At 39.7% G+C, this 17,227-nt stretch overlaps 2 protein-coding genes across 3 annotated transcripts; both read left to right on the forward strand.

Moving 5' to 3' along the window:
- Positions 1-6,878: 6,878 nt before the first annotated feature.
- On the forward strand, positions 6,879-7,567 carry LOC122975423 (small integral membrane protein 30-like). The gene has a single exon (XM_044343857.1). The coding sequence runs from the start codon at positions 6,879-6,881 to the stop codon at positions 7,065-7,067; it is 189 nt and encodes a 62-aa protein (XP_044199792.1). The 3' UTR covers positions 7,068-7,567.
- A 91-nt stretch (positions 7,568-7,658) lies between these two features.
- On the forward strand, positions 7,659-14,018 carry gpr85 (G protein-coupled receptor 85). 2 transcript variants are annotated; one of them, XM_044343854.1, is made up of 2 exons: positions 7,659-9,480; positions 10,913-14,018. In XM_044343854.1, the coding sequence occupies exon 2, from the start codon at positions 11,064-11,066 to the stop codon at positions 12,195-12,197; it is 1,134 nt and encodes a 377-aa protein (XP_044199789.1). In that variant the 5' UTR covers positions 7,659-9,480; positions 10,913-11,063; the 3' UTR covers positions 12,198-14,018. The 2 variants fall into 2 exon arrangements, with proteins under 2 accessions (XP_044199789.1, XP_044199790.1); XM_044343855.1 differs by lacking the exon at positions 7,659-9,480 and adding an exon at positions 9,527-9,830.
- The last annotated feature ends 3,209 nt before the right edge of the window (positions 14,019-17,227 follow it).

The raw sequence follows: 17,227 nt of genomic DNA on the forward strand, positions 1-17,227 counted from the left end.
ACAATCCATTCATGTGATTACCACAGTATAGTAATCTCTGATCACGCTCCTACCTCTTTAGATATAAACTTTCCTAGTCACAAGAGGAGCCTTATGGGAAACTCTCAAAGCATATCTAAGAGGCCATATAATATCACACAACCCATTTAAGAAAAAAAGATTAGTTCCAACAGTTAGAACTGTCACAGAAGCTTAAGGAGATTGATAGTATAGTAGCTTTGCCAATTGCCCAGACCCATCACTCTACAAAACAAGTCTACAGCTCCAACCAGAGTTCGACCTTTTAACTACGAAGCAGAACTACAGTTGTTTAAGTCAAGACAACGTGTTTTTGAATCAGGAGACAAGGCAGGCAAGCTTCTGGCTCAGCAAGCCAGAGCCACAGCTGCATCCAGGCTTATTATTTCTTTTAAATCCCCATCAGGTGTTGTTCTTACTGATCCGAAAATCATTAATGAAACATTTGCCAAATTTTACTCTGATTTATATACTTCTAAATGCACTTAAGCCAGCATAGATAATATCTTAGATACAATTGAGTTCCCTAGAACTGACAGTAACCTCATGGAAGATCTGTGCAGGCCAATGTCAACGAATGAGATTGAAGGGGCAGTGTACAGTTTTTAACATAAAAGATGCAGTGCACCGGAGTTAGCTCAAAGCTAATTTACATATGCAGTCCCCCAAAATCAAAACATACAACAGCACAAAAACAAACAGTACGAAGCAAAAAACACACAAAACACACCAAACAAAAGACAAAAAACAAAGCTACACACAACAGCACATCACGTACACTAACAATGTAAATTAGAAATTAATAATGTAAACTTGTCAAATTAAAAGCAGGACTACCTGAGCTAATGAGAAGACCATAGACGAAATTTAGACTCATTGGTCACAGAGCTGATTGGTCTTAAGTAGATTTTTTAATTTGGCCTTGAATGTATTGATTGAACTGCAGTTCTTCACATCATCAGATAGGACATTCCACTGAGTTGTGGCTTTCACAGAGAAAGCTGACTGTCCAAATGCAGTGCGATGAAATGGTATGGTACAATCTTGTACAGAGAAGGATCTAATAGAACTTACTGAGCAAGTGTACACCAAGTCACATAGCGGAGGAGGGGCCAGACCATTTAAAATTTTATAAACTAGGCTCAGTAAGTTGTATTTCCCCAGTACCCTACAGTGATGGAAATGCATTGGCTATTGGTTCAGAGTTTTTAGAGTTTATTTGTATAAGGACTCAAGAGGTTTTGTGGCTGTTTCTCCAATCTGCCCCTAACATGTGATGCAATAAGACATATGGGAAAGACTCATAGCATGTATAAATATCTTGGCTGCGTCCAAAGAGACAGTTTCTAATATGTCTAACATTTGCTAAGTTGTACTTTATGTTTTTAACCGTTTTCTTTAACATGTTTCTTAAAGTTCAAATTTGGATCCAGTGTCACACCAAGATATTAAATCACCTGGTCTGGATGGATACACTGTAGAATTCTACAAGGAGGTAGGTTGGAGGCTATTATGCTATCTTCAAGGTTAAACAAGGACAAACAATTTATATAAATGAAATAGCCTTGCAACACATCACAATATGATTTGGATAATTAAATCTGGTTAAACAATGTTAAACCTGAGAGTTGCAATTCTCAATACTCAAAAGACCATCTTCAAAGACTCACAATTGCAACAAAGTACAAACAAGTTGGATGAATGAAATATCTTCTCAACAACTATCTAATTGCAATCCCACCTACATGTAGTTGTAATATTATACAGGAATGAATAATCATAACTTCAAAAGCAGATCATTTTAACTTACACTATCTCAAATCAATCTATTTTAATGCACAACTCAGAAGGTGACTTTTGCTCAAGACTTAAAAGGGCCATTTTAGATTGTGGGGACTGTATGATGATATGTTTATTTTTAAAAAGACAAGAAATGAGGTAGCAAAACCATAACTTTGCTCCCCCTAAGTGAATAATGGGGATGCATTTGCTCCACTTGCTCTATTGCTTGGGCACCTATGATCATTTCATGAAACCAGACAGGTTTCATGTTGGGGAGGCAATCCTTCCACAACACCAGAAGACTTTTAAATTTACTTAACATGCCCAGCTTCAGCACTCCAGAAGTGGTAGTGTCATTGGATGCTGAGAAAGCCCTTGATAGAGTGGAGCAGAAATATCTTTTTGAAGTAATGGAAAGATTTGGCCATGGTCCTGATTTCATCTCATGGATTAAGTTGTTATACTCATCACCAGTAGTGTCAGTGCAAACAGATGATATAATCTCACCTCCTTTTCAGCTTCAACATGGCACAAGGCAGGGGTGCCTGTTGTCCCTCTTATTGTTTCCAGTTGCAATTGAGCAGCTAGAAATTTTGCTGCATTTCAAGGAGAAATTTGAGGGTATTACTTGACTGGGAACAGTACACAAATTGTCATTGTATGCTGACGATCTACTTCTATATGTATCAAACCCTTCTACATCCCTCCCAGTAGTTTTAAACATTTTAAAACAATTCAGCCAGCCATCAGGATATAAACATTGGAAAGAGCAAACTGCATGCAGTTAACAATCTAGCAGAGGAATTGCCATGTGACACAGCACTCACCTTTCAAATGGGTGGACAGAGGTTTTATATATTTGAGTATTTTTTATTGAACATCCTTAGCAGACATCTTCAACAGCAAATTTGTCCCTTTGCTTAAAAAGTAGAGGAGGATTTTGACAGATCAATAAAACAACCAATCAGAACTATAGAATATAGAACAGTCCTACCTTCTCATTAAGTGGCCTTTTTTCACAAAGGTAGCAGTCATTGTTTTGGGACATTTTATTTTCGAAATGTTAAGCTGAAGGCAGACATCCTGCCCTCCATCCCTCTGCTACAACCTGCTGGAACTAATTCTGCTTCTACTCATTTCCATGAAAAACTCTGTGCGGAAAATCACAGGAAGAGACAACCACTAACTTTTTTGAAGCTGCGCAGTAATATGATGATGCTTTAAGCCTTATTTGATTGCATGTTACTGATATGGCGCATTAAATGAGTAATGTGCTGAAAAGCTAAAAAACTAACCAGGGAGTTTGACAGTAAAATTGCAAGAATGGCATTTGCCATATTAACCAAAAGATATTAAACATCAATGTTGTGTTAGTACTGCCTTCAAGTGACCAAAACAGCTGCTGAACAGTGACCTTATAAAGGCAAATATATATATTTAATTCACATTATCGTTCCTTAAAACAACATAGTTTCTGAATGCGGCTCACGAATGTTAAAGAAGCCACAACTGTGTACCACGTGTGTACCATGTGACAATAATGTTACTCTGACGACTAAATCTTCACTGTAATGAATTATCTCAAGCAAATTTCAAGTCTCTGCAAAAACAAAGCAACAATACGAGGATGAATTGATTACCCTTTAAAGCATTATACAACTGTCAGCATAACCCTGAGATGTGTGATTGCAAGCATATCCACCCTCAGACTCCCTCTCAGCTTCCAATATGAATGGATAATTACACTGCGTCATTCGTCTTTTTGCAGCTTTGTGATGTGTTTCAGCTCATCCCACGTTCCTAACAGTATGTGAGTCAGTGTGGTCCAACACTTTGTTATGCAGATCTGAGCTGCCCTTTCTTTCTTTTTCTGGTGTTGATTCAGACCCTCTTAAGTATTTTAACATCTAGAACAGTGCCACAAAAGACATAGGAAAATCCATTTGTCATGTCCCTCACAGTACAATTCATTATGGATGGTGCTCTGAACCACTACAAAAGCAGCAATTGCTTTAAGGGGTCAGTTTTTCAGTGTTTTCTGAGAAACCAATTTCGGAACATAATTAATCTTCAGGGAGAGATGTTTTGTGCTGTTTGGTAAAAGTGGAACTGTGTCTTCACCGTTGTGGAAAGTAATTGTGAATGGATGATGCTTACAAAAGCAAGGACTTTGAAAACTGGCCTTTTCAGTTCATCTTACCTTCAAAAACATTTGAGTACAGATAACCTTAACAACGTGTCCTTGGACAAAATAAATAAGATATGAAACATAACTGAGGCAACATGGAATTATTTCAACTGGGGTTTTGTAAATATTGAATAAAACATTGTTGAAAACAGTCTTGATTCAACTTTAGAGAAATATGAATGCTAAAAATCTATAAAAACTCAAATACACAAGTAATTATGATATATATATGGGCTGTGAATAACTAAACCAACTAACACACACAGCATGGAGACGAGGAGTTCATAAGAGCATCTGTGTATCAGTTCACTTTTTTTGTGAGACAAACATCCACACATACATTATTCAAACACACAAACAAGATTCTGCATCTTGCTACTAACTTGAAAGACGCATTGAGATGGACGTTTTTATAGAGCGTCTTCTTTGCCAGGTAAGCAACTGATTCCTGGCAGCCAGTGGCACTTTTACTCGACTGAGGGGAAGAAACGTCTCTTAAAGTCAGAAGGGAACAGGAAGGGATAAATAAAAGGTTGAGTAACTGGAAATACACACACATAAATGTAAAGTTGTAGTAGAGTTGTAGAATTACAATAAATAAATAAACAATATACATATTTATATATACAATATATATATTATCTATATATAAAAGTATATCCTTGGTGTTTGTTTTGACTTGTGTACTTTGGTCAAAATTGTAATTACAAATGAGAAAAAAATTACTTTTTGGTATGGACTTGCTGTAATTTAATGGGTACAAACTGTGCAATATCTGTGTGAGCGGCTGAATAGTTAGCTATATTATTTCAGTTGTAACAGACACACAAAAACATATTGTATCAATGTTCATAAGCTATACTGGGCTTTGACCTGCTATCGTCACTAGCGCACCACAGAAGTTACCATAGGAAATGCAGAGTCAAAGGCGTGAAGCTTTGACACAGTTTCCACAAAAAAAGGTTTTGGCCTCAATAACTGCTGTGTCATTAGTTTATTAGCAATTCAAATTTGAGCTCAATTTTACAGTGATAAAGTCTTTTGAAAATACACTGTTTCATACCAGTGCATATACAGACATAACCAGTGTACAAATTTAGGGACAGGCCTTCAGGTGCTGAGCAGCATATTACGATGCAGAACACATAAGTAGGAAAGATTAATGTCACTGTCCTGCCCTGTTAGACAAACCCTCTCATTTCTGGATATTCTCTCATCCTCCCACTGATCAATTACCAACGCCGCTGAGATCCAGGGTAAGTGCTGCTGCTGCTGTTGCTGCTGTTGCTGCTGTGTGTGTGTGTGCGTGTGTGTGTGTGCCTGTGAATGTGTTTTGGTCCAGAAGTCATGACAATTTACTATAAAACCACAAAATTAATCTGGAGGGCATTTCCAGTGAGAGCAAAAAACATATTTCACGTTGGATTTCATGCTGTTATTAAGATTTAGAACTTGCCTTTGCTTAGGGAATGAATGTAACTCACAAGAAGGTACAAACAGATAGTAACAGAATCAGCTGTTTAATGTTTTATGTTGAGAATAAGAAGCTTCTTGAGGGGCTTGTAATAGCCATGTGGTGCTTGAATGCAGCCGCAGAGATCAGACGAGACTAACAAAACTTGTGTGTGTGTGTGTGTGTGTGTGTGTGTGTGTATATAGGCAATGTGAGACAAATTGCCAAACAGACAGCAGGCGCAAGAGAGAGAGAGTGTATGATGAGAAAGCGAGAAGAGTGAGCAGCGGGAATGTGTGCCTATTCATCTCCTTGCTCGGAGCAGGTAGGTACAGAGGTATGGCAGCCTTACAAGGTCAATATTTTACTTTGGCTTGTGTGCTCTAATTAAATTACAGGCAAAGTGCCCCAGGAGAGCACAGAGATAGATATAGACCCCTGCAACCCCCCCCCCCTCCCCCCCCCCCCAAAAAAAACTGCTCTGCAAGCCAAACAATTTGTAGCATGAGCTGAAATGTTGGCGTGATTAGTCATCACAGCACAGCCGATATGAAGTGATCTTAACATGTTTCAGGAGATGAGGAGTGCACCGCAGCAAAGCAGAGCAGGTTGGAATAGGAGATAAGAGTTCTTTCAGTGTGAGATTCTCTTGCTGTCCAAATTGAAATAGTAAAATGGCCCGCGAGAGTTTAAAAACTTTAAGCTTTAAACTTTAAAAATTCTTTTTTCATGGCATTTTTTTCTGGTCTAAATAACAAAAGTCATCAGCACTCAAAAATAAGTGTATGTCATTTTTTGATGATGCACAACAGCAAAAAACAAAACAAAAACAAAAAACGGACGTGTTTCAGCCCTAGGCTCTCCTCAGCATTACTCATTTTTTTCTGGCCTGACCTTCACCAACAAGTGTCACATGCTACATCATACAGTAATAGCCTATGCATGTCAACGCGTGTTTGTCCTCAGAGGGAATATCAAGCTTCAGACAAGAGCTGTTGACGAGCCTGACTGACTGATGTAAAATAGTCTCATTTGTTTATAGCATTGGCCTAGGGGGTGAGGACATGAAGCACTGACAGCCTGTCAGCCTAATCATCACTAATAAGAGGAGCAATGTCACAAATCCACTCACTGTAGAATAATTACCATTTGGAGCCCATGATCAGTTTGTATTTATATCTGATGAGCTGCAAAACAAAACAAACAACGGTAGAATTATGCAAGTTTACTTCCTCGAGCTACATATCAGCTGAAAGTGAAAGTTGGTCTACTTCAATTGAAAAAAAAAAAAACGTCCAGAAGGCATGGGTTAGAATAAAGCAGCGTTGCAATTGGCTGAGCACACCAGGAAGTCCAGCCGCTCAGCTGCTGTCATCTGACTGTGGCGCAGGCGCTCCTGCTTCCCGAAAGTCAACAGCAACAGCGGAAAAGCTCAACATGGCACCCGTACTCGAACTTCCACACGCTGCAGCGATCATCGGGCTGATATTGTTCTCTATGATCCAACCTGCGGAGGCTTACGACGCGGGTGACGCTTTAGCCCTGCTGCTGGGCACCGTCCTCACGGTGGTGGGTTTCTGCGCCTGCCTGGGCTGGTACGCACGGAAGCGGAACGGACAGCTGTGAGAGAGGATCTCCTTGTTGTGCGCCTGTCCCGTCCTGTTACCATCCACCGCATTGGTACCTTCATGTGCGATCTACTATATGGACCTTCTGGCACAAGGTTTGTGTCGAAGCGACTGATGAGAAACGTGCCTTATTGGATTTAATGCGTCAGGCGCAACGGGAACCACGTGGACTCTGATGGAGATGAGGAAGGGAAAATCCAGGAAGTCCGAAAACAGGAACTGTTAATTGTTGCACTGCTGAGATTAAGGACCAAACACTGTTGCTTTCTGTATGGAAAGACTGCTGCAGTTACTGTATATTCTCCTAAGGATGCTTGCATCGTATATTGCGCATAGCTATCTTCTGTGCTTGATCACTGTGATTTCCTCACTGATGTGTTTATGTCTGCAATGTGCAACACAGCAATACCATTGTTTGAAGCACAATATCACAAGTGTGGTTAAATCAAACGAGTATAACTACTGTTTCAATATCTGCAATTAAAACATGTTACAATATGGCTTTGTGATTAATAAATTGCTTTATCTGATGCTCTTCAAAAAACTCATGGTCGTGATGTTTAAATGAGTGTGTAATGTCATCTCCTCACTCTTTGTACATTTAGAGAATGTGGAAAGAGTGCTTTCATGCTCATAGATGGAACAGATCACAGAGTGCAAATGCATTGAAGAGATCCTCAGTGTCTTCCTGCTTTGGGTAATACCATCGTTTACATGCAGTCTCAGTCTGACAATGGGTTAAGAAAGTTGACTTGTCCACTTATAAAACAGATGTATTGGACATGCATGTTCTAAACATAGGGAAAGTTCATAGATGGAGATAACAACTGCAACAGTGTTCATTATTACGCTTTTAGCTAAATGAACACAACTAACATTTGCTCTGCAGTTGTTGTTAGTCAGCACTGAATAACATTATCCATCACATCTTCTGTAAATAATATCAGGTTTTAATTTTGAACTCCAATTTTACCAAATTAACTTTCTAACGAAATCCTTTTTTTTCTCAAAGTTTAAATAATAAGTGTTCAACTTAATTGCCTCTTATAACTGATGATTAAAAATGAACAGCTATTTAACCAGGGGATAATGATATATCATAATATTTACAAGGTCTGTGCCAAAATGAGTGATTGTGCATTTGAGAATATTGGAACATGCACAAACTCACTAAGGACTTTGTTTTAACTGAGCTTTGTCTGGAGGAGTAGTGTCGCTTCTTTCTAGAAAAAGTAATCCTTGAGTATCCTTTACTCATAATGAAGTACCAATCTACAGTATGACTGTTTACATGTATTATCATTGTGTAAGTGTCATAACATATGTCTGTGATATTTTCTAAGCCGTAATTGAAAACAAACCGCCTGCACATGTTGACTCTCAGTAGCAGATTTCTTTCATCCTACAAAATAGAAATCTGCACATGTGCAAATTATATCAGTTGCATGTGGTGACACATTTCCTAGATGTATGATCATAGTTAATTTATGTTTCATATGGCCCACATATAAATATTTTTATGTACGTGTGCAGCGTGCATATGCGGCCAAATCATTGTTCACTTGTTACACTGCTTGTGACATCACAGCTCTCCATACATGGTTCAGAAATCAAATCTTATGAATTTATCATGCTGCCCGGGCAGAATGAACAACAGTGCGCAAAGTGCTTGTCAATTATGCATGTACAGTACAGGGAAGTCATTCTACCTTGAGGTGAACTAGGCTGCCTGATTTAACCCTTCACTTTGTACATAATGGTCGACATTTCTGTGGAGTGAAACATGTATGAGCACAATGAGAGGCGGACAGAGAGCTATACTGTAGACAAGCAGGATCATGCTCGAATGTTGAGCCTACTATTTGCAAAGAAAATGTCCAAAAGGGGATAAAATAATCTAATAAAAAAAAAATAGATGATGAGCATTTAGTGTTTGGTATAATTTAAATGTTATTTGATTGAAATATATGATTTGCAAAATAATTTTCACCTGGAAGTTGGTCTGAAACACTCAGGATGACAGCCTAAATATGTCTTTTTTTATCTCGACTCTAGGTGTAAAGCTGACATTAAAATAGTAATCCGTTACACCACACGTTACCAGAGGATATAGTGAGTACTGATGTGTAACGCGTTACCGGCCAGCAGCGGCCCCGTTGAGCAGATGTTACCGTGAGAGAGACGGAGCTGCTGCTGCTGCTGCTGCTGCTGCTGCAACAAGAGACAAGACGCGTCTTGGATCACAAATAGGGATGCAGAGCGCATGCGCACTGAGCTCCGTTTACTGTAGGATATTCACCGTGGAGGAAAAAAAGGGGGCAGGCAACAAATCAGGCTTTTTAAAACAGCCAAACCCGACTCGTGCAATGTAAATAACCTCCAGGAGGGAAACGAAATAGGATTATCAACAGGTAGGGATTTTTTTGATTGCTCTTGTGATCGGCTGTCTCTCTCTCTCTCTCTCTTTTTTTTTTTTTTTTTTTTTTTTTTTTTTTTTTTTTTTGGCCTTGTCTTGTGTGGTGGCTGCGATTCTGGGCAATTCATAGCGGGGACTTGGAAATTATTCTAGTCTAATGGACGTGCGGATCCGCTACACTGTTGTGCTTTATCCAGACGTTCGCCGACTGGGATGCAACAACGCTGATTTGATCCTGCTGTGTGTGTGATTATTTTATTTTTTTTATTTTTTTTTTGACTGAAATCTATCGGATTCACGCGCGTATAACACTCGACTGACAATCGGAGGACGCATAAAAAACGCGTAAGTAGGCACAAACGCCAATATTAATGAAATCAGATATTACCATAGGCTATGCGTAATTATCTAAACAATGAAGCATAGCGATCCAATAGAATATCCCATAATATTGTTGCCAGCAGGCTTGTTATTGTCACTTCTAACCATCGTTTCCTATCCATCCCGACTGGCAATCACACCCGCGCATTAACAAGCAAATTATGTCGAAATGCGGCTTTATTGTCAGTATTAGACAGTATATTTCCCCTAACTCTTTGTAATTACTAGTATAAAAGATGATCTGGAAAATGGAGGCTGGCTCAATAAACGCCCTAATGAGAACACTGCTTAGCTATTAACGTAAGACCCCTAATCCAGTTAACCTTTAATCAGACAAAAAAAAAAAAAAGACATGGATGCTTTATTATGTATGCACCCTCCGTCGATTTTCCACAATGCATAAAGGCAGGGCGAGTTTATTCGAGGCACCCACTGCTTTAGAAAGCCTTCCTCTGTTCTGCAGGGTGTAGGGTGTGATCAAGAAGAGCTTATTTTGGACTGCATTTCTCTTCACAGTGCGCTGAAAATGTCCAATAAAATCCAACCCGAGCCTTTGTATGTGTGTGTGTGTGTGTGTATGTGTGTGTGTGTTTGTGTGTGTGTGCGTGTGCGTGTAACCCGCTTCTTTCCGACAGAACAGGGGTACAAAAAAAATTGCGTCGTTTGTGTTAATGAGGGCTCGACTGTTGTTTTTTTGTTGTTGTTTTTTTTTTTTGCCTTCATGGTGCTTTTGTTCACGAAATTCCGAAGCCTCATGAAAGAAAAATTGCATTGCAGCTTTATGCTTTAGTCTAATCAAGCTCCATATCGCTGTCTGTCTGTGTTCCTGTCTGTAGACAAAGTGTTCAAGCGCAGCTCTGCACTGTGCCACTTAACATGTTCAAAATGTCAAACAAATAAATAAATAAATGACAGACAGGCAGAGGAAAATTATTGCTTATCACATTCTAGATTGTGCAAGTGCGGTTGAAAACAATGCAGCTGTTGTTTGGGACTGAATGCTGATGGGTGGATGATATTTTTCAGGGATTTTTTTTTTCTTTTAGGTGTGATGAGACAAAGGAACAAAGGATGCCTTAGAGGAGAGGTTGCCTATATGCCTGGAAACCTCTTCAAAGCACACCGCCAAATGGATCTAACGCCTCCCCCTGCCACCTCTAGATCATGATACTCGGCTGAAGCTATTCCGCTATCTTTATGATCCCTCCTCCATCTATGGCGAACTATAGCCATGCAGGGGACCACACCATCTTGCAGAATGTCTCTCCTCTCGCCACGTTCCTCAAACTGACCTCTCTGGGTTTCATCATTGGAGTCGGTGTGGTTGGAAACCTCCTGATCTCCATCCTGCTGGTCAAAGACAAGAGCCTGCACCGAGCACCCTACTATTTCCTGCTGGACCTGTGCGCCTCCGATATCCTTCGCTCTGCCATCTGTTTCCCCTTTGTCTTCACCTCGGTCAAGAATGGATCTGCCTGGACCTATGGCACGCTGACCTGCAAAGTGATCGCCTTCCTGGGTGTGCTCTCCTGTTTCCACACGGCGTTCATGCTATTCTGCGTGAGCGTCACCCGCTACCTGGCCATTGCACATCACCGTTTCTACACCAAGAGGCTGACCTTCTGGACCTGTCTGGCTGTCATCTGCATGGTGTGGACGTTGTCAGTGGCTATGGCGTTCCCGCCAGTGCTAGACGTAGGGACATACTCTTTTATCCGGGAGGAGGACCAGTGCACATTCCAGCACCGCTCCTTTAGGGCGAATGATTCACTGGGCTTCATGCTCCTGCTGGCGCTCATTCTCCTGGCCACACAGCTGGTTTACCTCAAGCTCATCTTCTTCGTCCATGACCGTCGAAAGATGAAGCCTGTCCAGTTCGTGCCTGCTGTCAGCCAGAACTGGACCTTCCACGGGCCAGGCGCCAGCGGGCAGGCGGCGGCCAACTGGCTGGCTGGATTTGGTAGAGGCCCCACCCCGCCTACTTTGCTGGGCATCCGGCAGAACAGCAACGCAGCGGGCCGCAGGCGTCTACTGGTATTGGATGAATTCAAAACAGAGAAGAGGATTAGTAGGATGTTCTACATCATGACGTTTTTCTTCCTGGCACTGTGGGGGCCCTATCTGGTAGCCTGCTACTGGCGGGTGTTTGCAAGGGGCCCTGTAGTCCCTGGGGGCTACCTGACGGCAGCTGTGTGGATGAGCTTTGCCCAGGCTGGGGTCAATCCTTTCATCTGCATCTTCTCCAACAGGGAGCTCCGGCGCTGCTTCAGCACCACACTCCTCTACTGCAGAAAATCCAGGTTACCAAGGGAACCCTACTGCGTTATATGAAGGTTTTGCTGTGGGTTTTTTTCTCATCTATGTCTCTATTTCCCTGATTGATCTTGATCTGGGCTTGTTCCCACTGTACAGCGCACTCTCTCTTTCTATCTCTCTTCTCTTCATCCTCCAGTTTTTTCTCCTGTTCCTCCTTCTCTTAACCCTTCTTTACAGAGGTAGAAGGTGGACTGCCAATCACGAGGCTCTGCCGGGGTGATTGAATATGAAACGTATCAAACATGGAGGCTGAAGGGAATGGAATACGCAGGAGGTCCGGATCCCCTCCTGTGTTTATGTTCTAGTAAACAGACATCGTGGAAGGCCATGTCAATGCGGAGAAGCAAAAAGTTGGAAAAAAAAGAAAGAAAAAGAAAAAAGAATTGACAAAACAATGAAAACAAAACCTCTTGCTTTGGATATTTTGAAGATGCGTAATTCTGTGAGGTGTGAAATACAAAAAATATGAAAAGAGAAAATGAAAAAAAAGAACATAAAACAAAGAAATGATACCTCTCATGGAATCACTGGAAATGTTTTACATTTTAAGAGTTGCACTAAAAAGAAGATGTAAAGATGCTTTTTTTGGTCAACAGTTGCCAGTTGCATTGCAAGGACAACTTTTTTTTTCGTTCCCCCCCTCCTCCCCCCCCCAAACTTAACAATGAATGCTTTAATTTGCAACAGACTACACAATCGCTGTAAGTAAAGCAAAACTTGGTGACTGTTGGAATACACCATCACAAGAGGATAAAATGGTTTTAATGTAAGTGATATCTTTTTCATTTACCGGGTGGGGGCTTAACGACGGGGATTTACAATGTGTGGTTTTGAAGTTGCAACTTAAAACTAGAAATGATTTCTTGTAGTTTTACGATCCATATGTCCCTAGTGTCTGGCATTGTTATTTTCTTATCACCTTTTACAAAAAAAAGAGGAAAAAAAAAGATGAAATGATGTTTGGATTTTTAAAAAAAAGTTGCTTTTAAGAACAACCTTGTGCTTAAAAAAAAAGACATTGAAGAAGTAGTTAAATGTTTCATCATATCCATGTACCTAAACACTATCATATTGTTACAGTACAGTATTGCTGATGCCACTCCGGGTGTTCTTGCCTTAATGGTTATGATATTGTCATGTTTCTTGGTTGTTGGGTTTTTTTTTTTTTCTCAAATTTTATTTCATTCACTCCTAAAAAAGTTGGGGGGTTTTTTTTAGATGCAAGGGGAGTTTTTTCTTTTTCTCACATCAACGTGAAGTGCATGTCCATTTTAAAAGCTGGTCCATTCCTATGAGCATCACAGGCCATACACTGAGCAGCCCATTTTTATTCTGCAACGGTTTGCTACACCCCACAGAGTGCTCAGAGCACAGGGAGTGTGTGCGCACGAGTGTGTGCGTGTGCGTGTGCGTGTGTGTGTGTGTGTGTGTGTCAGTGGGTGCCTGTGTGCGCGTATCAGAGCGTGGATGTGTGTGGATCAGACAACAGTCACTTCAAGACCAGAGCCTTAGTATGAAATCTTGCACAATTTGTAAAAAATGCTAAAGGAAAAAAAAAAAAAAAAAAAAAGACATTTAAGGCACACCGTCTTGTTTCTACTTTCCCTACATTTGCTCTCTACTGATTGTTTTCAATGACTTACTTTTTTCTCTTGTGGCCATTTTAATATTTATTATGTATTCTTTTTTGTATATTATAGATAGATTGTGTGTAAGTATGTGAGTCTTTCATTTTGAAGTCCCGAATGTGAGTACAGTTTCAGTTAGGATTGCATTTGCTGAAAGTTAACTGTGTAATCTGTTGCTTTTTGAAAATAAAAACTTTCCATTTTGCAACATTGTTTTTATCCCTCTCATTGGGTGGAGATGATACTGTATGCCCATTTTAAACAGTTGGAAAGTATTGGTTATTGATAAGGGGATAGCTGATGAACTTACTCACTGTTTATCTTTACCTGCAAGATTTGTATCTCTAAAATGTGTTTCTATCAACTGGATTCAGCTTCATTACAAAACAGTACAGATCCACACTGGGGGAAATCGTTACTTTATGACTGATCAATATGTTAAAGGCGCTGTTGAAATGTTATAATGTTGTTATCTTGTATTTAAAAGACTAATGCTAGATGGTGAAAGGATTTTATATGAGCAAAATGTGTCATTTATGTTCATGCCAACTGTTTTTTTTTTTTTTTTTTAAGAGAAAGTGATAAAGAAAAAAATCAAATGTGTCTTTTTTTGGAACACAGTCTTTTTTGTCATTGGGACAGCTTGTCAAAGCAGAATATATGCTAAACCTTGTCACTGAATGTGAAATGTGTTTGACATTTAATGGGAATAATCTCCATGAATATATCCCTGGGCACACTCTCCCAGCTTCCCTCTCTTGCAGTTTTTTTTTCCATTCTGTGTTAAAGGGGAATACCACTGAATTGTAGATGTAATATATGCGATTCCTATATGAAGTAATGGCAAACGGTTCTGGATTAATGAATACTCTCCCTCTTAGCCCTGTAGCCACAAATGACATAGCGGTTTGTCCAATTCTCTCATTTTTAAGGTCACATTGATGTGCAGCTGCACAGGAAATTAATTGGAGAAAAAAAATGGAAACGAGAACTACGAAAATGGGAACATTTCACAATTTATTCAAAATCTGGAAGAAATTTGCCAGCTCGAATGCTTCAGTAAAAAATAAATATAACCAAGCTACTGTATAAGCAAACTTCTCTCAAAATGCTTGAATGTGTTTCAATTTCAGGCCAGCATTCTTCAGCTTATTCAAGGATAAGGAAATACCATTTTTTTTGTTATTTATAAATAATGGAATGTAAAAAAAACAAACAAACAAAAAAAAGCCAACACAGTTCCTGTCATTGAACAACATTACAGTTTAAAACCAAGGCTAATAAAGGCCACAAGATAAAGACATGTTTATTCTTAAATTGAGTGGTATTTCTCTGTAAAAGACTGTAACTGACAATGTTTGAAAGCCAATATGTGCACCTTTGAGAGCAGAGTATGAGCTAAATAATGAGATTTGAAACTGCCAATTTTGCATGATTCAGAAACCGTTGTAGCTTTTTGCTTTTGACCAAAAAATGTTCTCCACTGTCCTATTTTCCCTCTAAAAAACATTCAGTTAAGTAATAACCGTAGCCTAGGTGCCTGAAAACACCAAATACGATGCTGAAATGGCTTGTAAACACTCCAGGTAATTGCATGCTGGGATTCAGGTTCTGCTGATGAGAAATTCCTATTATGGGTCCATTTTCATTATGAGGTTGGCAATTACTGTTTTATTTTGGACATTGATCATTCTAATTTGGACTCAGAAGGGGGATGTCAGATGTTGACAAGACCATTTATCGAAATTTAAGGGAATGGTTTTACATAAAATACCTTTCTTGTTTTTTGTCCGTTCTGTTGTCATGAATTTTGTTTCTTATTTTATAAAAACCTGTAAAAATGAGATGAAGAGCTAGATAAAGGAGGGAATTGTTGATGAAAAAAAGACATGAGATTTTGCAGGATTTAGTCTTTAAACTGGGGCTGAAACTGTTGCTGCTTGAGACAAGAATATGTATATTTTAGCCTCATTCAGCATATGCGAATCACAAACGGTGTCACTTTTTAGCACTGGCCCATTTCCTGGCATGTTCATTTGAATGCCCTAGTAATTCTGTTTCTCTCCATGTCTGAGAAAAGATGACAGGCAGAGGTGGTCGGCATGAAAGCGCTTTGCTCTGGCAGACGAGCTCTCATACTGAACTCTTTTCCCCCCTCCGAGGTACCATCTCTCCAGAGAAACATGTTGTTCATAATCAAAGCAATTAGGATGCTGTAGTCTACTGTACCGCCTGACTGGGATTGCTTCTTTGCACTTGTGTTTAGATCATGGAAAAAAGAAAAACGGATGTGTGTCAATTTTTTTTTTTTTTCTGTGTGTGTGTGTGTGTGAGGCAATTATAATTCTTTGCTGGAGATACTTTTCATTTAACGATCAGAAGACTTTCTATTGGATTTTGGCTGCCAGTGAATAACACAACCATCCCTAATTCCGTGTCACTCTCCTTGTGTCTCGGTGGATTTGCACACACAATTTCTGTTTTTTAATGGACTGCCAATGGGCTCTGAAAAAAAGCATTTCACCCTAGCCCTCATTTGTGGTCTATAATTTGAGTAAATACCATCTGTTGACTGAGAAACATTGGCTTTTTCTAAAAGGGGAAAAAAGCTCTCTAATGTGAGCCTTTCTGCACTCTTAAGCATTTTCTATTTGTATAATGCACACCAAACCTTAATTAAAGTGCAGCAAGGGTCTGTGCCGAGAAGCACTCAAATATGGAAAGCTGCCTTGAAAGGAATGGAGTGGACGACTCAATCTTCTGACAAGCTACTCAGGAAAAAAGGAAGAATTGCTTTCTGTCTTTCTGGCATCACCCTGTTCTACTTATTTTGTTTGATTGTGTGACTGCTTGAGAACAGAGCCGGAAATATAATGGTTCAATATGGTTTACATAAGTATATGTTATATGATCATTTGTGAAATGACATTTACTTACAGTGTGTTTCATGGAGTTTTCTGTGGAATTTTTATTTATTTTTTTGCTCTTTGTGTGTATATGTGCGTGCAAGAGCATGGTTAAGTGACCCCAAGTACTGTGTGTGTGTGGTGTGTGTGTGTGTGTGGCTGTGGGTTTTCATGCATTCATGTTTGTCCTCAGGCACACAGGTCACTCCACTATCAGTGTGTCAGAACAGTCTGTGAAGCCAAAACAGTCCTCTTTTCAGCTCTAGCCTAGACGGTTAACAGTCATCAAAGTGCAGCTCTGCAGTGGTTTCCCCTCTAATGATGTTTCAGCTTTATGACTAATGTACCACAGCAGAACGGTAAAATAAATGACAATGCCAGGATCACAAATGTGTCTACATTTGGAGGTGTTACCCAAAATTTTACTATTTTATCTTTTTTTCTTTTCTTTTCTTTTTTTTTCAGCTGTTTAATTCTGTCCTGCTCACTGTCCATTCATAATCCATTGTTT

This window comes from Thunnus albacares, chromosome 23 (assembly GCF_914725855.1).
Source record: "Thunnus albacares chromosome 23, fThuAlb1.1, whole genome shotgun sequence".
Classification (NCBI taxonomy): Eukaryota; Metazoa; Chordata; class Actinopteri; order Scombriformes; family Scombridae; genus Thunnus; species Thunnus albacares.